General features: G+C 39.7%; 1 protein-coding gene across 1 annotated transcript in view; it reads right to left on the reverse strand.

The window, feature by feature from the left end:
* The window catches only part of galnt18b (UDP-N-acetyl-alpha-D-galactosamine:polypeptide N-acetylgalactosaminyltransferase 18b), a 45,048-nt gene that overhangs the window by 15,175 nt on the left and 4,228 nt on the right, over positions 1 to 25,645 (reverse strand). The window contains exons 2-6 of the mRNA XM_049718011.1: positions 9,572 to 9,767; positions 8,621 to 8,787; positions 2,948 to 3,131; positions 2,418 to 2,615; positions 2,027 to 2,141 (exon numbers count right to left, since the gene is read on the reverse strand). Coding sequence (XP_049573968.1) covers positions 2,027 to 2,141; positions 2,418 to 2,615; positions 2,948 to 3,131; positions 8,621 to 8,787; positions 9,572 to 9,767 — 860 coding nt within the window. The remainder of the gene's footprint in view (positions 1 to 2,026; positions 2,142 to 2,417; positions 2,616 to 2,947; positions 3,132 to 8,620; positions 8,788 to 9,571; positions 9,768 to 25,645) is intronic.

Genomic DNA, 25,645 nt, shown 5'->3' on the forward strand with positions numbered 1-25,645 from the left:
AAATTTCCCCCTTTCATTTTACCCAGGACACCACTTTAAAGCTCCCGCCAAAGACTGTTGCTGTCGGACTAGTTTCTCTCTGAGGATCCTTCAGCTGCCAGTCATGCTCGCAGCTGGTATGAAGGCATGAGCGGCACATAGCAGACAAGCCAGCTCCGTGAGTTCCGCGTTTCCAAACCACAGCTGAACTGTCAGCCTGGAGGCCAGTAGAGGCTGGTCTCAAACAGTGCAAGTAAACAACACGCTGTTTGAGTCTGAAGGACAATGTCATTCCTGGAAAAAAATCACTCACAGCATGGACTTGGCCTCTTCTGGCCATCTTTGTCACTGGTGACCTTTCTGCATTCAGTATCCTTTCATAAGATTTAGAGCAATGCAGTCAGAGTCTAACACAGATGTATTGTACATGGATGACATCATTATATCTAGTGCAGTGTTGCTTAAAGCACATCCAATCATGGGGCTGGATGAGCTGCTGCCTACCAGAACCTTTATTTTATTTTTTTTACATAAGTTGTTATCCCAATGCATTATTGGTAGTATTTCAGAGATTTTCACACAAGTTAAAAATATAGTCCCAGTACACATGGTTGTTGTCAAAAACAAACTGTATAATATCACATTAGTCACTCTAAGGGTTAATAATTGTCAAATGTTGTCATTAAAGGATCCCAACCATCAACAAACCTGTGCTCTGTAAGAATAAGTTCAACTATAAAATCACACTGAACATGAGTGTTGCTCATACCCCACACATTCAATTTTGATGCTCTGTGCTTTGTGATGATGTGCAAGGTGAGCCCAGAGCGGCAGTCTTGTGAAATGAAAATGGTTATTACGGCCATATCGTCGGACCACTTCGGAAGGCCTATTCAACAGAGGGCTAATGCAGGCATACTCTACAGCTCTTTGTCTTTGGAAAATGCTGACAAGGAAAAAAGAAGCACCAGCAATTTAAAGCATGGATGTGTCTCAGAAGAAACAAGAAGACTTAAGACACGCTTCAATCATATATTATCAAACCGTTAGTTGCATGGACAATGCTATGCTTTTATTTATGTCCCGTGTGGCAGTGTTGCTGTCACATATGGATTACAAGAAATAAAACTTGTTCACAATTAATAAAAAAAAAAAAAAAAGAAAAGCCTACTTGTATATCTGAAATGTATTTGGGAATCATTAGAGGAATTTAAGATGGTGGCATTTTTCACGAGTTAATTCTGTACACAGATATATCTCCAGGGTTTGCCCACTTGTGCAACCACATTACCTCAGCTGTTTATTTTTACTTCTCAATTTTTTTTTTCGATTGAGTTGTTCATGTTGTAGATCACATTAAATGGTAAGAAAAAGTAAAAAAAATATTGCTTTTGGTCTCATTTTTTGGTATCACAAAAACCTGGCATTTGAGCGGGGGGGTGTCGACTTAATACCCACAGTGGAAAACATAATCAATACTGTACGTATATGTCGCTATAGTTGAGGGATGGTGTGTTTTTCTGTTAGATTGTTGCACACTCCAAAACATTTGCTGTTCTTAGCACCACAAATAAAACACCATTGCAAGGCACATGATCAAAATTGTTGCTGACCCAAAAAAAAAAAAAAAAAGACTGCACGACTCCACACTTTTGAGAAGCTGACAAATGGACTCAGATAATGGCGAGACAGGAAACCTAATAATGTGTGACGCATACTGAGTCAACCACAATGCAAAAGCAATTATGATGCACAGTGCAAATCTTTTATCAGACCTCCCTGATGTATTAATCATAGCATTCTGAACCACAAACCACAGTTCTTAACATCCAATGGGAGAGGTTTTTTTTTTTTTTGGGCCAATGACGAAAAAACCACTCACCTGATCGATATTTCTTAAGAGACTGTGGGTACTGAAAGTGAAATGTGAGTCCTGGTGTGACCTTGCTCCACAAACAACAATAAATGCCATTACCTTCCTTAATTTTACACATATTTCATGGATGAACAATAGTCCATGCCCACACAAGGTCGTTACATTACTCACCCTGATGCCCAGCTCCACATTCTCTCCTCCGTACACTTCCATGCCTTCATCCAGCAGACCTATCTCCTCAAAGTACAGCCTGTCCACCACAAAGCAGCCAATCAGGGCGGGGCTCCTGTGGGAGGAAGTGGGATACAGATCAGAATTGTTGGCTAATGGCAGTGAACTCAGCTCAACTCAATTGACTTCACAACTAAGTGGTTGGGCAGATAATAATTATTCAAAAAAGACGCTTTGAGCTTTTTAATGCCACTCCCTCTTGAAGTTTACTATCAAACGAAACATAAAAGAAAGACAATTTGTGCACGGCAGTCCCCGCAACGCATCCGTTCCACAGTCATTGTGAATTAGCCAGTGAGACATATTTGATCGAGATGAGATGTTCACTTACTGAATGGGAGCACTTTTGTTCCCCTCGTGCCACCAAGACTTGGGGGGGTTGAGGTAGCGACACCACAGCTCCCAGTCAAAGCCCTGGGCAGACAGCGGATACTCCTCAATCTCAAATGTGTCGTACTTGATGTTATCAAACGAAGGGGAGATTATGCGAGTTCTGTCCTCTTTAATTCTCTGAAGAATGGGTTCAGCCCTATAAATGAGACGGAGAGAGCGCAGACTTAATTGGAGCATTTGTGTTTGCTGGCTTCTTATCACCCTCATTATCATGCTCGTGCTTATGAGAGGGTACGGAGATGAATCCATTTATTGCGCATCTGATGAACTAATGGGAACTGCCCTTGTGTGATGTGCGCAAAGATGAAAATGCTCAATGACAACAATTTGAAAACACATTTAAATGCACTTTGCGGTTGAATACAAATGATCATCGTGCTGAATTTGTTTACAGGCACATTAAGCAGAGGCCGGGAACTCATTAGCATGCATTGCCAGCAAATCCACTCAGAGCCACGAGAGACTCACCAGCCAACGTTGAACTCCACGTGGGCATCGAAAAGGGCAACGACTGGAGCAGTGGCGGCTCGCCACCCGCTCACTCTGGACCGGATCAGGCCCTCTTGCTTGGCGTGCCGCACCAGCTTGATGAATCCAGGACGCTCGCTGTTGGTCTTTGACACAAAGTCCTCCAGCTTCTCCTTCAGCTCTTCTGCAAAACATAAACACATTTTCCGTATCTCAAAAAGTTCTTGGAGATGACGAATGAAATCAAGCGAAAAGTGTTGGTGAATAAACTTCCACCCACGTTCTCCTTCAGTGGGCATCAGAAATCCAACAGCGTATTCTCACACCACTGGACCGGAAAGGCTTCTGCAAATATGAAGTCTATGTGGATTTTGGGAGGCTGATGCTAAATTTGATATTTGGCAGAATAAACTTCCAATAACTGATTAATCAGCTGATTGATAAACAACTTTGGTGCCATTCCACTTTTGGTGGCATATCACAGAAATAAAAATATGAATTACAGGCAGGCAACAGCAAGCGTTTTCATTGCATGATACAAATAAGTTGGTCACACATAAATTTCTCTCATTTAGCACTCAACCACTGACCACAGCGTTGGTGCCGCCTCGTGATTGACAATTATGGTGAGAGATTGAAGCGGTCAAAAGTGTAATTACATTTCTCAAAGGTTGACGGCGGTGACAACAATGCACATTGCCACAAGTGCAATCAATCATTAAAATGTTAGGTGGAAACACAAGGAAAGCTTAACAAACATAAAATATAGAAAATGTGTGTTTCGTCTCATAGAATTGCAAGAACATCAGCCTTGTTGCTCTATATACCGGTTTATATTTCCACGAAATAATTGTTGACATATAGTTTAACAGTGTCATAGTGATTTGCTCAAATCATTTCTTTTTCTATATATTGTTTTCATTTATTCTATATTGTCATTGTAATTGTTAATTAAAAAAAAAGAAAAAAAGCAATAGATAATTCAAATACATTTATTTTGTTTTTTTGTAAAGATAAAAAAATACCAATAAAAATACTGCAAAAGAACCCGCTCAATATGTAGAATTGTTAAGAATAGTATTGTTAAAATCTTTAAGATATCAAACCCTATTGTTGATTTTATCATATGCCATGAGCGGCGAACATATGGACGGTAGTTCACAAATTGCTCATGGCCATTGTTTGGACATCCCTGACATAAAATATTGCAGAGGTAACACAAATAGGCAAAATAATCCGGTGCAAGAAAGCTTCGAATGCCATTTCAAATGTTATTTCCTATTCCAGAGCCAAGTGGCTCATCCCCCCAACAAGGATGTTGTTATCCAGCAATGCGGCGGCAGAAGCACTGCAGACCCGCGAAGTGCGCTAATGGTTCCCCTCGGCGGGCTTCCAGTTGTTGGCAAGTCTCAGTAAAGCTATTAGGGAGAGACAGACACTCAACATGTTTGTTGGGTTGCATTAAAGGGCCAACCCAATACGAACTAGAATGTGAATCGTGCAAATAATTGGTATTGGAATGGTGGATGTGGCTTCCCACCACAATCTCTGCTATTATCTATACCTGAATAGTGACCTGCTTGGGAGGGACAATTCCTAATGAGGTTTGTGAGGAGATCTTAAGTCGCGTGCACGTCTTCTATATTGTGTTACATACAATGTCGGATCTTAGATCAAGCTAAATACACTAAAGCCTGCCTTATAAGGAAGGATTCGCCTTTCCATCTCTTGTATCTGATCAATGTCAAAAAGCCGCAGCCAATTGCACACGTTTGGCTCTATGATGGTTTTCTGCTCGGAAATCGTTAATAGCTGGGAGGAAGATAGAATCTAATGGCTCAAATGCCTTGTTTGGGCCTTTCTTTACCTATGCACTCTCTCGCTCACTGAAAAAAAGCCCAATAGCATTCACAGGCTGATGTTAAAATGGAAATGCCCAGTAGCTGCAGTGATTACTTGAATTACTCGAATAATATGATGAATAAAAAAGTCCTGTCGGGGATTCTTTTTCCATATGGACTAATGTTACTGTGCATAGTCGTACTTGCCACTACGTCAAGAAATAATTTGGCCCGATGGCGGTGAGCCACGACTAAGGCGGCTGTAAAAAAATGAGAATGTCCAAAGTTTTGATAATGTAGATTGTGTACCATAATTTTACAACCGCCAATACAAGGTAACAAAATGGATGTTAGCTAATTTAAAATAGCTACTCGTTAGAATGTTGCAATGCCCCCACAATGGTCCAAGGATAACATGTTAAATACTCAACATTAAATGTATTTGATGGCTGCAGCCCTAATTTAAGTTTTATATTTCTTTCTTTCATAATTTTATGGTTTATTAGGTGCAGGTGCCAGGGAAGTGTAGCTGACTTTTGGATTGTTTTGTTGCAATTACTGCTTCAAAAAATATTGAGTCACTGTTTTGTCTGTTTGGAAACACAACAAAGAAAAAAAAGAAAGAACACAGCCTTGTGTTTCTCCCTTCTAACCTATTATGCATAAACAGGGAGTTATAAAAGAATACCTCTCGCGTTCAAGCTTAGTGGACTCAAATCTGAACTGCAAATTGAATGAAAGTGCAAGGCTGATGTCATTAAATTCCCTTTTGCATTGTATTTTTTATTTTTTTAAAGATCATTGTTAGCCTTTCATTTGTGCATTTTGCCTATGGCAAATCTACTAGTGTTGTTCATTTGTACTAGAGTGCCAACAGATTTGCGGACTTCTAATCAATCTAGATCTGTCAGTAATGAAGGTATTCTGTGTGAGTGTGAATGGAAAATAAGAATGATGGTGTGTTATGCCTCACAACAAATCATAATAAGGAACAGTTCATTAAAGCAGGAGTGACTGCTGGCCAAGAGCAATCCATCTTTCACTAATGATAAACTGGTGTCACTGTGATGGAAAGCAATGGGCTGTGGGACGGAGCTGAGCAGGAGCAACAGGCATTTGCATTCATGTGGTAAATCCAATAATACATTTTAGATGGCGCGACAGTGAACAACATTGGTGGGGCTGGCCCAGTGTCATCTTTATGCATATCACAGTTTACTTTTTTTATTTTTATTTTTTATTTAAGAGTAAGTGGAGAGAGTTACAAATGCGGTTGTATTGATATTTAAGAAAAGAGCAATTGCAGAGTAGTAATGATTCATTTTCTCTCTCTTGTTGCTCTGTTGTTTTGTTGCTCTTGTCTGTTCAACTTATTTATTTTTATTTTGACATTCCTATTCCCACTCCACATCAATTTCCCCTACAGCCTTTTAGACCCATGCGATACTATTCTAATATACTCCACAATGTTGATTATTTGACCTGAAGTTGTCAATTGAGACTTTTTCTAGGGCAGACAGTGTTTCTTAACCGTCTTTGTCCTTGACACAGCACAATGTATATTCTGGACTTTTAAAGTTACCAAAGAGTCCCAAATGGTTTAACGCTGCTCTGATTTTCATGTTTGACTTGTCATTTTGGCATCATAGGGCTTCTCTGACGCCAAATCGTTGATCACGATTACAACATAAGGGGTTTTGTTTTTGTTGACTAAATATGTTGGGTCACATCTGGAAAATTGTTCATGATAGCAGATCGGGCCAATACCGGGGCTAAAATCTAGTCTGATTCAGGGATTAGCTGTGTGGCTCATGAGAGCCTTCCATAATGGCAGCAACATTGCAGGTCAATAGGCTAATGGCATTTTTGGGAGATATCATCAACAAGTTTTGTCATAACAACACCACCAGTGGTAAACAGGGCGGAACGCCACCCGCAAAATGTCAGATCGTGACTTGGCTTCCTGAAGGAATTAAAGGAGCCAGCCCCCGGGCTACCAATTAAAACATGCACAATGCTCTTTTTTGAGATGGAGTGTGATAATGTAGGGCTAGTGAAGAGCGCTGGGTTTTCCCACAATAACTGAATATTTAGAACACTCTGGTCATCATGAGCCCTGGGGGAGTGTGATCATTGTCATCACAGCGTGTTAAGATAACATAACACTGATCTACATTTTGCTCCAGCAAGCTGCAGGCCAAACTGCATGTTTTGCATTATTGACTTGGGTAAACAAACTTGCTCGAGGCCAGTAGTTGCCGCCTTGATAACATCTGATGGCTGTCTAACTTGGGTTGCAGGCAGAGACTCTTAAAAACAGTTATCTTAAAAAATGCATGACCTTGCCAGTGACACTGTATTAGTAGTACAAGCGTTTACGCACTGCACTTGGTTCACATGGTGCAAGTGCTGAACTAGCCTCATTGGCCATTATGTTAAGTACCCGCATCACATAATGTTGGGTTTCCTGAACCAAATCAGGACCTAAAATGGGACGCAGGACAGCATCAGCTGAAGCTGGGATAGAATCCAGCTTCCCACAATTCCAAACGGAAAAATGGCAGGCTGGCTATTCTATTGATTGTTCTTGGCAAAGAGCTTCTTGATTGATGCCTGTTGTGTTCTTTAGCTTTAGATTATGTAAAGTATACTATGTTGATGGTCATACATTATGCATATTTTTATGCATACTTCCAGGAAGGCAATATTTTTTTAATTTGGATCGTCAGCCAAAAAAAAAGTCAAATGGGACACGGTCCGTGCAAGAGCTGTATCAAAAATGCTTCTTTCAATAATAACAGCGGAATTAATCTATCAATGTGATTATGCTTATGCAATTCTGATGCAGGGATTGCTTGGTTTAACATGGTCATGAACGCTGATTTGCAATTTTCTAAATAAGGTTTTGAAAAAAAAAAGTACTTGCAAATGCGTGGAGAAACAAAAAAATGCAAGTAATCGCCTTGGCAGTTCGAGGCGCATTCCTTGACCACTTACACAGTAAGTAATAACACACCCACCGGTCACCAGATTGACTGGCAATTAAATTAGGTATGAATGGTTCCTTGTGAAAATTTAGATTTTCAGCAAAAACGTAGTATCTCAATTTTTTGAACATCTGGTCACACTAGTTACAGAACACATCTGTATCATAGGAACCGAGCTCTGTAGTAAATCAACGGCCACCTCTATGTAGGAACATTTGCGGTAAAGCTACTTATGAGCCACAAGGTAATTATCCTAATCAGGGGCTAGTCAGACATGAAACATTTTAAATTGACAACATTAAAAACACCACAGGAGCAGTGCTGATTACCTTGCATAGGAGGTGAAACTCTTTATGCTTCCATAAATTACCGCCAACCAATTTCTATAATCAGTCTTGCACAATTATTAGCTCAGGCGTCAAACAATGGGCATCCAGAATATCAATTGTGCAATAGTGGAGGATTCTAAGGCCTACTTATTCTAAGTGCAGTGACCAGCAGCATACCCACCAACTTTAAGGTTATAAAATTTGGAAATAGTCCAACATTTATGGTGACTCATAAACGACAGAAGCGCCATGTTCCATGGCTTTAAAAATACAATTGTAAAGCTGAAGTAGTGAAAAACAGTTCAACGCTGTCGCTTCACAATGTATTCAGAAATAATTGTCTGAATTCACTTTATAGGGGCTTCCACTATTTAGATGAAAGACAATGGAGCCACTATTTAGTGAGACTGTTTCAGGCTGTAAAAGACTAGTAAAGAAAAGTACATTTTGTGTTCATAGCTGCTCGGCTTAAGAGTGGACACTGCCACTGTACTCAGGTAAAAGGTTGGTGATTACCGTTATTGCTGTTGTCGTCCACCAGAACAATCTCTTTGAGAAGATGGGAGGGCGTCCTGCTAATGGCGGAGTGAATGGACCGCAGGATGACAGACAAGGCTTCATTCACAAAAATGAAAACGATGCTCACTTGTGGGAGATCTAGAGCATAAGTGATGTTTCGGCACCTGCAGAGGACAAATAAACAGCTGGTGAGGTAGAAAGCTGTCGTGGAAGAAAAACAATTGAAATTTTAGTGTGCTGCATTGTGGTGAAATTGATTACACAGAGATGTTGTCATGTAATGTTGTCACATCTGTCTTCCAGCACACATCACATGCCACTGCCATGTTGGACAAAATCACATCATGTTGTTCATCCAAGCAAGCAGTCTGAGCTTGAGCATGTCTTTAAAGATATGTTAGAACAGCACAAAGGACAAATGTGTGATTAATATGCAACCTCCCTGAAAAATACTTTTGAATTTTACTGGTAGGAGTGCAGTAGAGAAAACAACCCAAGGAACTTTTAACTGTGCCAGAATTAGCACCAGGACATCCCCTTGTAGGCTCCTTCAACCTTGATGTCACTACAAAAAGTGAGCCACGCTCATTAATTATGTCCCATTTGAGGTCCTTTTTTGTCTCTGAGGCTTACAACCAACATCTAGAATCAACCATAAAATGTGTTTTTTGGTAGTTGGACAATGGCTCTAATAATTCTGGTCTGTCAGTGAATAATATGAAGCAGTGGTTGCAAGTAAAAAAGTACACCGATACGCTACTGTACTGTAGGTACATATTTCTGGTATTTAATTTTTGATGACTTTTTATTCCCCACTCTTCTTGTACTTAGGTACAGGAGTTGAATCAGTACTTCTTGTTTTTACACACGTATTTGTAGCTCTATGTAGTTAAAGACCCAGTAAAGTCAATTTGGAAATTTGTTTCTAAATATAGAAACAGATCTTACCCTGTAGGTCTGAGATCTGCTATGGGCCTGTCTAATGGGAGCCGGTCGCTGAGGTAGCTGTTGTAGCCGTAGTACTGGAACATCTTGAGCGCTGCTCGTCGATTGTCGGCACTCAGCTCCTGACCCCAGTGAGCAAAGAGAGACGAGTCGGAGAAGGACGTGTCGGCCTGCTCATCCTCACCTCGACTCGGAGCCTCTGCGACACAAGAAAAGAAATAGCATCAAGGATTGTCTAGAGTCTAGACTCTAGGCCACAGGTGCTCCAAGTATGCACAAAGAGACACCAAAGGAATAGAGTGCTGTGATAATACATTCACTGTGATAAATGATCTTCCTGTGATCAGATCAAGCATGAGGCATAGTTGTCTTAAAACAGACCAAGAGTTCATACTCTTGACAGAAAGCCCAAGTGTCCTTGAACAAAAGATCCAATCACAAAAAGCAGCCGGTGGTTGCGTCTGCAGACGCTCTGACTCTTTGACCTCCAGGGAAGTAAATGAAAAAATCCCAGCACGTCCACACATTGCTTGGAGCAGCCTTTAGAGCTTTAAAGTAACAGCTAGCCAAGGAGCACAGCTATCTTGTATTTTAGGCCATATGTTTGGAAATTTGAAAATAATACGTTCACACATTTTTTATGCATCTTGGCCTTTTTCAACAAATTTCCTCAAAAAACTGAATCCAGTAGTACCTTAGATTTATCATAGTAAGCCTTTTATCAACTTGTGGTGTAGAAGTGTTGCTAATACCACCATTTAGCGTAATTCCGACTTTACTTGGGGATAGGGGGGTATCAGGCAGGGGAGGCATTACATGCTCTAAAATAAATTTTACATTGTTATTAAGAATGTAATCATGTTAAGGTATCTAGTAGATGTTTAAAGATTAAAATTAAATGCAAAGACCATCCATCCATTTTCCAATTTACACCAAGTCACTAGCACAGGCTAATGGGCAAGCGAGCCAACTCCACACTCAATTGCTGACACCCACCCGGAACAGGCGCTATCTAAAGCCATACACATAGAAAGTCACAGATGCTCTATTAGAAGCTGAGAACATTGATCGCAAATGAAAAAAAAAAACCTGCACCTTACAATGTATATTGTCTTTAATAATTTAAAGTAAATTTGTTAATCATTTCAAGACTCCAGTCTAAAGATATTTAATAGTTGCAGCCCGAAATACAACTTAGGCAGTTCTTTTGCATGCCACTAGGGAGAGCCAATGCCCCACTACATACTTCCAATAATAGCAATAGTGGAACAACAGGCAAACGTGAAACAGCAGTGCATTTTTCAGGTGCGAAAAAACAAAAAACACTCGCAGCCCGCGCTGATAGACACAATTTCCATGAAACATCGTCGGCATCTGCTCAAGATTCTACGCTGCCTCCGAGAGCTTTGTAAATGCATGTCAGAGGTGTTTAACAGTCAAGACGATAACCTTCCGGCAAATAGGTTGGAATGCCAATAAAAAGGACGCAGAAATATGCACGCTTTTTGTGAATTCCACAGGTTGCTCATGTAAAAGGGGCATTCCTTTGACTCTTGCTGCCTGTTGAGACATTAGCTCAGGAATGTTCATATTCAAGCGTGAATATTCATTCATCCATCCATCCATTATCCGAACCGCTTATCCTCACAAAGGGTCGTGGGCTTGCTGGGGCCTATCCCAATTGACTGGGTGATACCCTGAACTGGTTGCCAGCCAATCGCAGGGCACACATAGACAAACAATATTTCGAGTCTTCAATCAGCCTACTCGGCATGTTTTTGGCATGTGGGAAGAGTACTTGGAGGAAATCCATGCAGCCACAGGGAGAACATGCAAACTCCACACACAAAGGCCGGAGCCACAACTGAAAGCTGCACCTCTTTACTGTGAGGCAAACAGGTGTGAACATTGAAGCACTAAACTGTTAAGTACACCCTAAACTGGTCGCCAGGGCATGAAAGAGAAATTTCCGGCTAGACGAAAAGTGGAAACGCTAGTGAATACAAATTTGCAGCAAGGCAACATATCGTGTTAACATTTGTATTTTTTAGAAAACACGCGTGTTTCCGTGGCTCAAAGAAATAAAGAATAGAAGCTTATTGAAGATAATGGTATACTGTATATTGTTCTTTTGTCATTGTTCATGTCCCGATTAGAAAGAAATGAAATAAAATGAGAAGTCGCTTTGGTATCATCTGTTAATCCCCGTGCCTTATTGAGTCTATAAAGGAGCAATTTTATGGCACAGGTTTAGCGGCCTACAATACTGCTGACAGATTGAGGTTATGCAGCGGAATAATTCACCGCCTGACACAAATAAGAAACACCTTTTAACTGCAGGTAGAAGCAATTTCTTCCTTTATATGTTTTTCTCTTTTGATATTTTGTATATATATAGTTTTGATATTAGGAAATGTTAAACTGCTACACTGTGGTGTAGAAGTTTTCAGGTGATGTTTTGGAAGATGAAGGTAACTTTTGCTTTAATAATGGCATTCATCCTCAAAGAGGCTTGGAGCCCCAGGTGGGACACCAAGAAACAAATGACAAGGTTATACAAGATGTTTGTGTCTGTTTGTTTGTATTAGGCAGACTAGACATGTAATATTTATGAGCAGATTGTCTAACTAATATATGAGTGACAACCTTGTCACTTCAGTTACAATATGGATGTCGGTACCGAGGGAACACTCACACAAAACAAAGAAATGATTCAATGGTGCTATGCATACGCAATGTGTGTCAGAAAGGTTTTAGGACTTGTATCACAAAAGCTAGATTTCAAATCAAAATTCTCCCTTCTGGAGTAATCCCTATGGAGTATAAAACACGTTCCCAGCGTCTTCCTCTGCAGCCTGAAAGAAATCTTCTGGGATCGTCATCTTGATGTTGTCCATGTCTTCAAACAGGCTGATGACACCTTGACCTTGTAAAAGAAGTCGGGGGTGCGTCAGGTGGAGTGGGTACGGATGTCGCTCTACCGGCCTGCTAGTCAGATTCTTAGAGCACTTTCAGCAGACTTGTTGTCATGGTGAAGCCATTGTACGGATTGTCATGCCACAAATCATACTTCTTGTGCACATACTACTTTTAGTTGGAAAATATCCATCCATCCATCCATCCATCCATCCATCCATCCATCCATCCATCCATCCATCCATCCATCCATCCATCCATCCATCCATCCATCCATCCATCCATCCATCCATCCATCCATCCATCCATCCATCCATCCAGCAAATGCAAGATATACATCATTCATTTCATCACGCTGTTTGTAGCAGCGTTATTAAAGCCTTAAGGCATTTATTTGAATGATTTCGACAAAATGTCATCCTCTTTAAAATTAATACGGTGCTTTTCACAGATGTTATCACTTTGTTTATTGAACTCAAATGCAAATGTATTTTAAATGAGCTGCTCCACTACTCCAGCTGTTCCACTGAAAAAGACGAAGGGTAACACACGACAGTTGCTGCCACCATCTATGTTACCAACTGCCATCATTGAGCGCTGTACTGTGCAATAATGTGTGCAAAACAGCATTCTTTTTGGGTGGGGGTGCTGCACAAAGTAACAATACATAAAATCTTGAACAAACAAACAAGACTCTAAAGAATGAAATACCAGAAATTCCATTTGATGCAGTCAAAAAATAACGATCCTCTTAAATGGTCTGTCAATCGCAGTACAACATGGTTGACGTAAAACAACAGTGCTTAATTCTGCTTCCATTGTTTTATGCTTTCATTTGTATCCGCCAAGTTTAAGTTGAGATGCCTTGACTGGATTCTAGACGTGCTGAATTCCATTGAGTAGACTTTAGAAAGTCACCTCCGATCTCTGTAAGCTTTGTAGCAAAGCGCAAACCTTGGCAAGGTTACAGAAAATGCAAGAACACAGTGGCCTCCACAAATGTAAAATGGTCACTCTGGCTCAGCTCCAAGTATAGAGATGAAAAGAAAAATCCTGAAGAACCACCATGCGAAAAACTAAAATGTACATGTGCATTGATTGTTACACTACTGCTGCTGCATGCTGGCAACAAAGTCACATGGATGAGAAGAGATAAAAAGATCTCAGGAACAACTTGACATCAGACAGGCGTTTTAAACAAATCTGCTCGAGCAGTCCAAACACAGGCAGACATTTTACAATTCATCCTCAGCCACGGTGTCATTTTGCATATAAAGTACAGACATCAGACACTTAGTTGCTGTCACAATGTGAATTAAATTTTCCTTCAGATGGCAACTAATAGGCAGGATAAGACCTTGATGCTGACTACAGTCTGATCTCATCATTCTTGTGAATCACAATTGAATATTTATTTGTTGGTAAGGAAAAAGCTACCGTACAAAAAGTGATCATGTATTTTTATCAGTTGTTCTCATGCAGAAAATCCACCACATGCTGTCAGTAATATTTTTCCAGATGCATCTCTGCAGTGATTTAATTCTGCACATTGTGTTTTTCCTTTTAGCTTTTAGCGACAATGTCACAGGGAGTTACTTTCAGACGTTTTCAATGACTTGCAATCCAACAGGAACATTTGTTTCATTTAAGACAGGGGTGACGCATTTCTCATGGCCTTGTCAGGTACCACCAAGCGTCATGCTTGAATGAATGGCAAATGCCACGTATAAAAGCTATACACTGAGCAAAGTGGTGAGGTGGAGCTCATGAACAAGGCTGTGGTGTTCATTGGGAATTTCTGGAAAATGAAATCATTTTCCCGAACGGCCGGTCTGTATCAGGGCCAGTTGAATCATGTGACAGTTGTCCCACCCCGCTCCCACGTTGATGTCTAACCTTTATCGCATCACGATAGTTGCATCTCACGTTCCCACGCCGGCCCGGTCGACGATTACGTTTCAGCGCTAGTCAGCATTCTTTAACTCGGGAAGACAAGTTCAATGTCGCCTCAAAAATCCACAACAAGTGATAAGTGATGTTTGGTCCACCTCTGGCAGGTGCTCTGCAGCTAGAGACGAGTCGGGGGGGGGGGGGATTGGATTGGGTGGGTTTACATTTCCTCATTAGGATGCATCAGAGGCTGGCACATCACATTGACATTTCCCTTTTCAAAGAGGAGAGGTTGTGTGCTGCTTTGTCTTTCTCTTTGTTTATTCCCTAAAGGGGATATGCAGCGGCAGAATTTAGTAGGAGGGTCATGTTTACTTGCGGCATCCTTTGTCATCTCTTCCCCTTTTGTGCAACTCTCCTCATTAAACCCAGAAATTGCTCCTGCCCTTCAGAAGGATAGAAAGGTCCGCTTTGTGCTCTTTCATCTTTGAGGCGAAGCATTGTCGTTTGGAAATTCTTTGTCATTAGTGCAAAGTGTTAGCCACTACACGTTGCTTCTGAAAGAACGGGGCGATTTTACTGTCAGACCATGTTGTGTCCTGCTCTATGGACTTCACACCTGTGTCACAAATTGCCACTGTTAAATACTATGTTATCTTCTAAAATATTTGTATGCATCTTGTGCATGAGGAAAAACTTTATAACGTCTTTACTTATACTGGTTCTAAATAGTTAATTGGGAAAAGTTGTCAATTAATTTAATCATCAACAATTGCTTAAGCAATTAATTTTGACATTTCTAATCAGAACTGTTGCGTAAATGTGTTGATAATTTGTGTTTTTTCCATTTTCACTCCATTCCAAAATGAATTGTCTCATGATCTGTATAGAGCCCAAGTTGAACATATGTTTTACGTGACAGAAAAAAAAAAATCTGCATGATAACTCACTGTTCTTTAGTTGGAAATATTTTTCAAATGTTTTAATTTTGACCTAGGTCTTTCTGGGTAGAATTTGCATGTTCTACAATTGCTTGCGTTGGTTTTCCCTGGCGTCCTCCCACATTCCAAAAAAGTGCATATTCGGTTCTAATGATTGTGAAATGTTGTATGTGTGTGTGTGACCTGTTGTCTGGATAAGTCCTAGAAAATGAATGGAATGACAGTAACTGACTGCGAGTGTTTGTCTTTTTCTCCCGTCATACAGTATAGTGTGGTATCTCTCAAAAGAATGACGTCTATAGGCAAGGCCAGACTTTTGATAAAAAGGAAAAGTGTGCTTTCAAAGTGGAAACCCTTTAGAGCGCCAAAGGCATTTGGAAATCTTTCAGAGATAAATGCGGAACCTCACAAAATTCATATCTACTGGGAATCACTGACTCACCATTTTATATGGAGGCTGGGGTAGTTCTTAATAAAGTGGCGTGTCAGTGAAAGCCTCTTGAAGCGCCCGTGTGGGATATAAAATCAGAAATACATTTCTGAGAAGAGATAAGATAATGTAGCCTATGAACCAGCAATGTGAAGACATCTGTCCATTGACTCATCTTTCTGAGCCAAGATTCTGACGGTTTAACTGTAAGATATGATAACCCTTCACAAAACTCATCATCTCTTTATGTCCAAAGAAGAAAAATGTTTGTCAGAAGATACGTAAAGTAAACAAGCTCATATTCACTAGTACTTGAGTATACTTTTCGTCACTAGGCCTATGTTTTGCTTTTAGTTGAATTCTATTAATCTAAAGTCACAATACTCTTACTAGGGTGTCCCTTAACAACTTTTCACTTCTGATACGATACCAATATTGCAGTTTAGAGTGCTGTCCAATTCCGATATCGATACCAGGTGATACTATTCAAACAAAGAACAATATCACCAACAGTAGAAAGAAAACAGTAGACATGAGAAGAGCAGGAGGAGGAATGGACGGCTAATATGTAAATGCTAAGATCAGAAATTTTGGATGTAGACTGATATAATCCGATACTGTTTTTTTGGGGGCTGATATCTTGTGAGAAAATTAGAGTTGCATACTATAATTCTCACTTAAGCTACTGTAGTGCCAGCGGGATATTTGCATTGCTTTGAACGCATTCCCAGTATGCTTTTTTTTTTAGGCTGACTGGTATCCTCTTGGAATATCTGTAGTCTGGTAAATTAGTTTTTTACATCAATTCTTACATCACCACTTTGTGGCCAAAACGCAAGAGTGTGTCTGTATTTCATGCAGCATTTGTAATTATGTTGGGTCAATAGAAACAGAAATGCAATATCAGATGTATTATTTGCTCTTGCCATATCAGTGATTGTGATGAAAAAAAAATGTGCATGCTCCCCACCTAATTGGGACAGGGTGGTGGCAGCAGTAGCTCCAGTTTGCATGACCTGATTCTTTAGTTTCCTTTTGAAAAAGCAGGTTTTATTTGGTTACATTTACTTGTCATTTCAGAGCTGATGAAGGCAAAATAACATGTCACACTCGGCTCTTTTAGGGGATCCTTATTTGTAGCTTGCCCTTGATTTCATGGAGGAGACTTTTAATGAGTCCTTTGAGGTTTTTGTCTGTTTTTATCACGCAGCATCTTTTGAATTCCTGGTATCAAACCAGAGGATCTTTTTTTTTTGTCTTGTTCAACAAAACAAAGTTAAATATGAGACACGGTGTTGGTGAAGTGTCAGCACATCATGCGTGATAAGAGATTGACTCCTGAAAAGCAACTTTTTACACAGCAATCAGTTCAAAGTTTTCCCGGAACTGCACTCTCGCTGTGATTGAAGATATATGGATCAATATGTTCAATGGCTGAAGAGGAAATGTTGTTGGAGGTGTTGAAGTGTAACGTCATCTGCTTGAGGAATAGTCACACATCTGTACCATACTTTGGTATTTATATTTCTGACAACTTTGACTTGGACTCCACTACATATCTTAAATAAAAATTAAATTTAAAATTTACTTTAGAAAGGGGAGAAAAACATTCCCTGTTGGGAAAGCATCACCTTACATACACAGTCATTAAGGATTATAATAAGATGAAAGACAGGCAGATGACATACAGGGAAATAGTGCAACATCTCCAAAGCTGGAGTTTGCCAAAATTCTGCAGGGAAATATGCAAGCATAAACCTTGAAACTCCTAATATTTTCCAACAGCAAAACACTCCCCAACATGCTAGAATATGTATAAACTGCCACATTAAAACATTACATTAAACCAGAGGTTGACTGCAATACATGATGGACTAAACCAATCTTCGAAAATAGGAACTGGAATGCGAACAGGTTCCATTGTATTTCACAATAAGCACTATGAAAGCTAAAAACAGCCCTGCTAATTTGAAGGCATCATGTAGAACACCAAACTGTAGGAGTTGACGGATATTTTCGGCACATCTCACTTGAAAATGTGACAGACATGCCTTCAGGTTAGCGCATTTTTTTTATACACTCAACATCTTTTGAGTTCTGGCTTCCTTTTCCAAAACCACCTTCTCACTTTCTGATGGTGAAACAATGAGACGTATAATGAGCTCCAAAACACTGCGGTAATGCAAAAATGGGAACCAGCACAGCGCTTATCGCTGCTCAACAGACAACGGCACACGATGCTCGACTTTTCCACTGTCTGTTTGAAAGACTGGTCGGTCAGACCGAATCGCTTCTGGCTACTGGCTGATGGCAGCCGCTGCCCTCAGAAGAACGCTTCCAAAATGTTGCCTCACTGCTGGACCCGTCATGTTTTGTTAGAAAACTGCAAATGCTTGCAGAGAGTCGGGTGAGAGAAACAGTACACAGATAGCCATGGGGTAATATTGTTATGTTATTATTTATCAGGAGAACATTCTGCCTGGTCCCACGAACTCAAGGAGCACATACACAACCAGTAGTGGGCACAGGTGGATTGCCATCATAATGAGGAGTCACAAGACCCTGAAGCAATAATAGATTGGACTATTTGGCGCTGCACTTGGTTTGCTGCCTAATCAGCGTGAAGCCGCATCTAAAGCCAAGGGTAAATAAACCGTTTGGAAAACAAAGTTGACAGCAAATATTGCACACTGTCCAATTTATATACGCTATACAAAACAAATTTGTGGGAAGTTGGTGTATTAATACATACATGTTTTACCTTTAGGCGGGTGTTATCTGCAGGACTAAAAAAAATCGAATTCTCAAATGATCACCCTTGAAAATCAAGCTCAACCGTCAATCAAATATTCCCTCCACCATCTCGGGAAATGGATGCCACATTGTCAAGCATGTTACACAATAAAGATGAAGATGTTATGGTGCCTTCTGTCATGTAAAAGAGCAAACGTAAAATTCTTCGAAAACCCCTCTTTTCAGGTGATGCTTTTTGTTTCCTAGAAGAAACGAAAAAGCTCTAAAAAATGCAACACAAGCAAGACACTGTTCCATTTTTTTTCTACAATCCAGCAGAGACATCCCTGAGCAAATACCATCCGAGTTCTTCAGGGAGATTTTATACTGACTTTGCTTCAGCACTGTATCACCTCCTCAAAATGGATGGAATCTATTTTTATGCTAAGCATTTGCATTCTGGAGGAATTTGTGAATATTTGATGGCTCCAGTTCTCAACAGGAGGAGGGAGACACAGACAGCTGGAGGATGCTGGCAAACCGCTTCAGGCATCAAATGCTCTTTCATGTGCCACCTAAATCTGTTGTGTGCTCATAGTGCAGTTCATTTGAACCAGTAGGGGACTGAGGAACAAGACAAATATTAGAGCCAATGCAAATCAAACATCTTGGAATATCAACTAAAGTGCAAAGAGTCGTTAGGTTCAGTAAGGTTCATAATTAGTAACATACTTTTTGCTGTGTTCAGTTTAAAATGGTTATGACTTTTTCCTTTCTTACAAAATCTGAGCACCAACATTTTGCGAACATACCTCAGCAATTGGTTGACAGAACAGCATAATTAAAATAAACACGTTGAGACAACTGCAAGAAGTTGCATTGAAGGAAAATACGGAATTATCTCAAAGTGCATCTCAAAAGTTTTCTTCATAAGAATTTTGTTTTAAGTAGAATTATCTGCAATCTTGACTTGAAAAAAAAAAGATATTTAACGACTAATTATATTATTAGCGTGATGATATATACGTAATTCAGTGATTAGTAAACATTCGATGTCGATGCTGAGTGATAAGTCCGACTGGTCAAACAGCTAATTGAGGCTGTGGTGTGTAATTTGATTCCCTTTTATTTGATTGTGTTTTAAATCATAGCATTCCTTACAAGTTGTCTCAAAGCAAAACACACCATAGAAACAAAATATAGTGGTTACCCCCAGATTGCATCATGTGGATTCCAGAAGGGTCCACAAGGTAAATCCAACAATGTAGAAGGCGAAGGAAAGGGGAAGGCAGCGGTGACGCTAAAGATTTCATACAAAAAGATAGTATCCCCAGGGCACCTTCTTGTGTTGTAACGTTGTAACATCTTTACAACATCTGCTGTCAAACACCATTTGGAGGCGCTTTGCTGTGAAATGGAATAACGTGGGCTATAAATTCAACCTGACACTTCCTCACATTCTACCTGTTTCCTTATTCAATATTTAAAGGGAAATTATTGTAAAGGAGCCTCCCCTGATACCCTGCTTGAGGTCATCTGGAAAAATCTCAATGGTTCAGCTATACAAGCAATTTCGAAGGTGTTATTTCTACAGACATTTGACTCATCACAAACTCCAAATCTATGTGAGCCATCTCTTGGTTGAATTTTTTGTCTTGAGAGCCATAGTGCGTAAAAGATTTCTTTGTTTCTTGTTTGAGTATTTGCCTCTGTTTTCGGTCGAATTAATATGCAAATACAAACTGCATGACTTCTAAAGAAAAACATGTCTGCCTCTGCACAACATTCTATCAAAACCTGCTTATGAATTTTAAAAACATCTTTTTGGCAGACGAACAAAGAAACGAGTGTAGGAACAAGCTGGAGAGCAGAAGGCAACTTCAGTGAGAGGAATTTCAAACCACCTGCGTGTCTCTACATACATCTCGGCGTTCCTGAAGAAAAGGAGAGTTAGTGGCTGTCAGTGCTGTGGGAAATAAAAAATAGGCCATGAGGACTGTAATTATTAGTGTGGGCGGCGACAGAGCACACATCAGTGAACTCTACATGAACTTATAATCACTGTTTAGCGCATGTAATATTATCAATTCAGAAGGCGGCACAATCTTGCCCAAGAGCGCTTTAGTATGCTGTTTTAAAGGTTGGTAGATTTGTGCAGGATTAACTCAAGTCATATGCACAGTGTGGTATGTAAAGGAATCCCTGCTTGAGTACAGTTTAGTTGTATTTAACTTTGATGGGAAACCCATTTACATTTAAGAACTGTTTGGTTTTAAAGTGCCTGTAAAGTGAAAACAAATATGTCTTGTGATTTTGTCATGTTTTGTTAGCATCCCTGCCAAATCAGAATGACTAGAGAGATAGCATATAAGTATATAGTAGCATATAAGTATATAAAATGAGGCTTGAAAATCATTAAAATTCAAGCTGTTGAAAACTGATATGGTGAAAAAAAACTGTTCGATGCTATTAGTTCTCAGTCTTTGCACACGCTTTGAGCAATTATCTTCAAACATGTTTAATGGATTTTGAAACAAATCTCCAAATTCACTAGACAGGGCCTTTAATTTACTCCGAGTGCGTCCACTGACGTATAGTATACTCGAAGTAGACTCAGCCAAAGAAAGCTTTTAAATGGAGCAAAAAGATTGAGATGATCATCATCATCATAGCATCAATGTTTGCTTGTGGATTTGCGAGGATGCGGCTCATCACTGCTTGGCTGCACTTCCACTTTTATCGCGTTCACTGATGAATTCATAATGAGCCAACGGTGGAAGCGTGCACTTTGATGGAAAATCTCAATTCTAAGTAGCTTTGATGAATATTGTTTTTAGAGCCACAGTAAATCACGTCTACCCTGTCTGGTCTCACACTCGAATCCACCCCACCCCCCCACCCCCACCTCCATCATAACCTCCATCTGGAAGTGCTGACTCAATAAAAGTGAAGGATACACAGTATAAAAATGACAGCGCCAGCCCACAGACTTAAACTGGAGGTTTGTGCTGAGCGGAGAAGACGCAGCCTCGCTTTATTTTGGGATGCTTTAAATATACCGAGATAAAATGAGTCAAAGCAGTTACTCAGCAGGTTACCTCATTAGATCAATTACGTTTAAGGGATTAGGTTCGCACACTGACAGCTTTATACGTACATTGGGTGCTCATTATTGATTTGTCAGGTCTGCTCACCTCGCGTCAAAGGACTGAGCCAAGCAAATGGTGACGGGCTTTCTTCACCTTTTAAATAGACCGCCCTGGTAAATGTCATAATGTCAAAATTGCATAAATTGTGAACATGCTCTGAATATATTTATGACCAATGTTGCACAGCTAAATACAACACTAATCAACCTAAAAATGCCAACAGCCTACTTTGTATTCATAATTATAAAATGAAAAACACAAACTTGTCATCGGCACTTACTGTGCTACTGCCAGATTGAAACATGCCCCAGAAACTGCTAATTACCTGGAGAACCAAGTTTCTAAATAAGGTTTTAAAATGTCAAAAAATGCTGCTTTGAGATGCAAGTTTAATGTGTGCTGTGACTATGGTCAGAACTTAAAACAAGAGCATGTTACTTTTAGTTTAGGTTTCTGTCTTTCTACTGAGTTGAATGTTCATTAAACAAATGAAAAATAAATAATTGAGTGGTCATCATTTTCCGGCATTATTCAGCCAACAAATTCCCCAGGTTCGACCTATCTTTTTGCAGGATTAGCATCAAATTAACCTTTGCTAGTGTAGTATTTCATGATCTGGTTGCGTGTGTGACAAATTGCATCGGACATTCAAGTTTCAACTCTGAGAGACGTCTTGAGTGCTGCACGGTGTGAGGAAATGACAGCGTACACTTGTTCATGCAGAAGATGAAAAGATTGAACATAATTGCTAGGGGTTGCTGAGATGTAGCCCACTTACACACTTTGCGACATTAATAATAAAAACATGGGCAGAGGAGGAATGTGAGCGAAAATCACTGATGACAAATACTGAAAACATTTGGACAAAAGCAGAGAATCACTCACCATTTTTCAAAATTGTGTTAGACACGGCTTGTCAAAACTGTCAAATATTCCTCCAAATTAATTTAATTATACCATCACATGCCCTGAAAACACACATCAACGCATGATTTGAGTACAAAGATACAACAAACACCAATGAATGTCTTTTTTAAAAGATAAATTAAAAAATAATTAAGCCGATATAGTGGAAGCAAAATGAATGCCAAAAGGCATGAATGTAATTTTTGCTGCGAGGCCTTGATTAATTGTTGGTCTATAAAGATAACTAAAACTAGAAGAATTACACAATATGTATTTAAAAAACCCACGTAACTGCTTTTAAATTTTATTTATTCAATAGAAACAAAGGAAACATAATGAAAATAGCACATCTCTGTCTAACAAATGAATTCATATTCTTGTTGCTTGTAGAAAAGGAGAAAGGCAAATTGAGCATATGTGCATTGGGGAACTTTATCTATTTAGTAGAATTTGCCAAGGGACATTTGCTGAATTGCTACTTTATGCCTGATTTGCACTCGGTCATGATTTTCTCGGCTGGATTCAATGTAATTAATTGTTTTCATTAGCAAACATCCTCCAGTGCATCCATATTCCTGTAGCTTCAATTTAAGTGAATTTCTACCCCGCTTTGCACTCATCACTCCAGACGCTCTCCGTCACAGCATTACCGCCGACAGGCGCTGTACTGGAATATGATTCAGACTCTTAATAAATTGAGAGCACAATCTTTGTAGCAACTAGTGGAATGAATTTCAAACACGGAGAAAGCTGAAGAAAAATCTTGAGGTGACGAATTGACACCCTATTAATCTCAACAATACGACTTCATTCACATAAGGACGATAACATAAAGCGATAAACAAGTCACATTCACACATGGATTTTATCGAAGATGAAGTACTTTTATTGGGATGCCGCTATGGATTCTTTCCAATTATACGTGAATTTCTCCTGGATATTCTCCATAACTATATTGACACTTGGTTCTTCGTACCACCAAGGCAGCAGCATCTATGTTTTCCCCAGTCTTAAACCTGCAGTTTAGAGTCTACAGAAAAACTTACAGCACAAAAAATTTTTGAAAAGGTTGGCAACATAACCAGAATAAACCATTGTTAAATAAATAACAAATCATTGAGTAAAAATGCTTAAAATGAATTCATTGATCCAAAGCTCTCGACAGTTTTAGAAAGTTTTCAAATATCTTGTCCAGTTAGAAATAATAAAAAAATGAATTGAAGTTGAAATTAGGCTTTTATTGATTTAAATACTTGAAGGGATACTTTACTTATTTGGCAATGTTCAGCTGTAGCAGGCTATTATGTTATCTGTGATGAATTTAATAACTTCATTATTTTTTATGTACAATTAACACCTTTAAAAACCCATTTGGCCATTAAAAATGAAATCACATGCGCTCAGGGCTCACCAATGACGTTTCCAATCTGAGCCATTCTTTCTTAATTCTTGAATCGGAACACAGTGTTTAGACTAGTGGGGGCAGGCACATACAAGATAGCATTACTGAGAAGATTTTGGCCTTGTGTTGAGTTTAACAGGGTAGCTGTGAAGTTGTTCTCATCATAATAATCCCATCCTGGAGAGCTGTGCCACAGCGGAAATCTTTGTGGGTGTGCTGTAGCTCAAACTTCCCATAACTTATGTCATGTACTTTTTTTTTTTTTTTTAAACAGTATATTAGTTGATGCTGAATCATCCGGCTGAAGGTCAATCAAGCAGTGCAGTATTTTTATTCACGTCCCTTCTTTTCAAACTGCAACTAAGTGAGCCCAAAGCATTGATTTACGAATGGAAAAAAAAAGTGGTAACTGGAAGAAACACGATTGTGTGTCTTTCCAAAGAAACAAATGAGTCTTTGGGCAATACTCTTTCAGGACTGAGCAGTTCAAGGATCTTACTTGACCAAGTTGCATATCAAATCGTGCACAACACCAAGCCCACCGCATACTGAACAATACACAAGCACACATTCACTGCTCTGATTCCTCACATTTATTCTCCCGCTTTATCCCATTGTCATTCTTAAAAATGGCATCAGATAAATGCCCAGATATAAATGTCGTCCAAATATGAGTGGAAATGCTGATTAACTGAGCTTCTCTACTGATGTGATGGGCGGATTTGCTGGAAGCCATCTTTGGAAGCGTCACAATCATTTGGGGATAAATCATAGTTGTGGTAATCACAAGCTCCCGCAAGCCTCCCGGCCATTCTCTCTGGTGATACAATGGAAGACAAATCCGGAGAGGTCAAAGCAAACCTTCAAACAAACTGCTATTTAATGAACCTCCCCATTGTGAAGCCTTTTGCTGAATAAAAATGTCTGTCATGCCACCGCACATTGAATTTTCCATTATGCCGACATCACAATCACTAGTTGTGCTTTGGAAAGAGGTGTGGGAATATTTGAAACCAACGAGTATTGAAGGGAAAGTTAACCATGGGAAATCTCTTCAATTCACAATAATGACACCATCAGGAGCAACTTGGGGGTTTGATATCCGTCTCAAGGATAGTGAGACTGGGGTCATTTTCCAGCTGCATGAAATTCCCACAGATGCATTTCAACATCTTGTAGAGAAGAATGGAAGACATCATGGATGCAAAAGGCCGACCGGCTCAATCACTCACTCCTTCCATTTTCACTTCCTGTTGGCCTAATGTCATTGCTTTTATTGATACAGTAATCTCATAATCCAAAAAAGCATTTGGAATCGTTTTTCGGAGCTCGGATGACGTCATCTTTGGATTGGAAAGAACAAATGTTCCATTAGTGCCAAAGTGTATTAAAAGTGGGAAATGCTGTTCCGGTCTGGTTTTCCCAAACCAATTAGATACTCAACAGGGGATGTCACTTGCCTCAAGTCCACTGCATCACCTGATCAGCTATGATGCAACTGCGCCGACAGCGGAAAAATGGATTCAAGACACGCTCCACTGGAGCATCCGTGTGATGACAGTATTTCAAAATTGCATTTGGGTTACAGATTGCAGGAAATCTATAAAGTAAAACACTTGAATGCAAATACATCCTATGTACAAGCGCATGATGACATGTTGGGCGATAATTGCTAATGACATATACAAGGACCTGTATCATTCAGTTAGT

This window comes from Syngnathus scovelli, chromosome 4, assembly GCF_024217435.2.
Source record: "Syngnathus scovelli strain Florida chromosome 4, RoL_Ssco_1.2, whole genome shotgun sequence".
Lineage (NCBI taxonomy): Eukaryota > Metazoa > Chordata > Actinopteri > Syngnathiformes > Syngnathidae > Syngnathus > Syngnathus scovelli.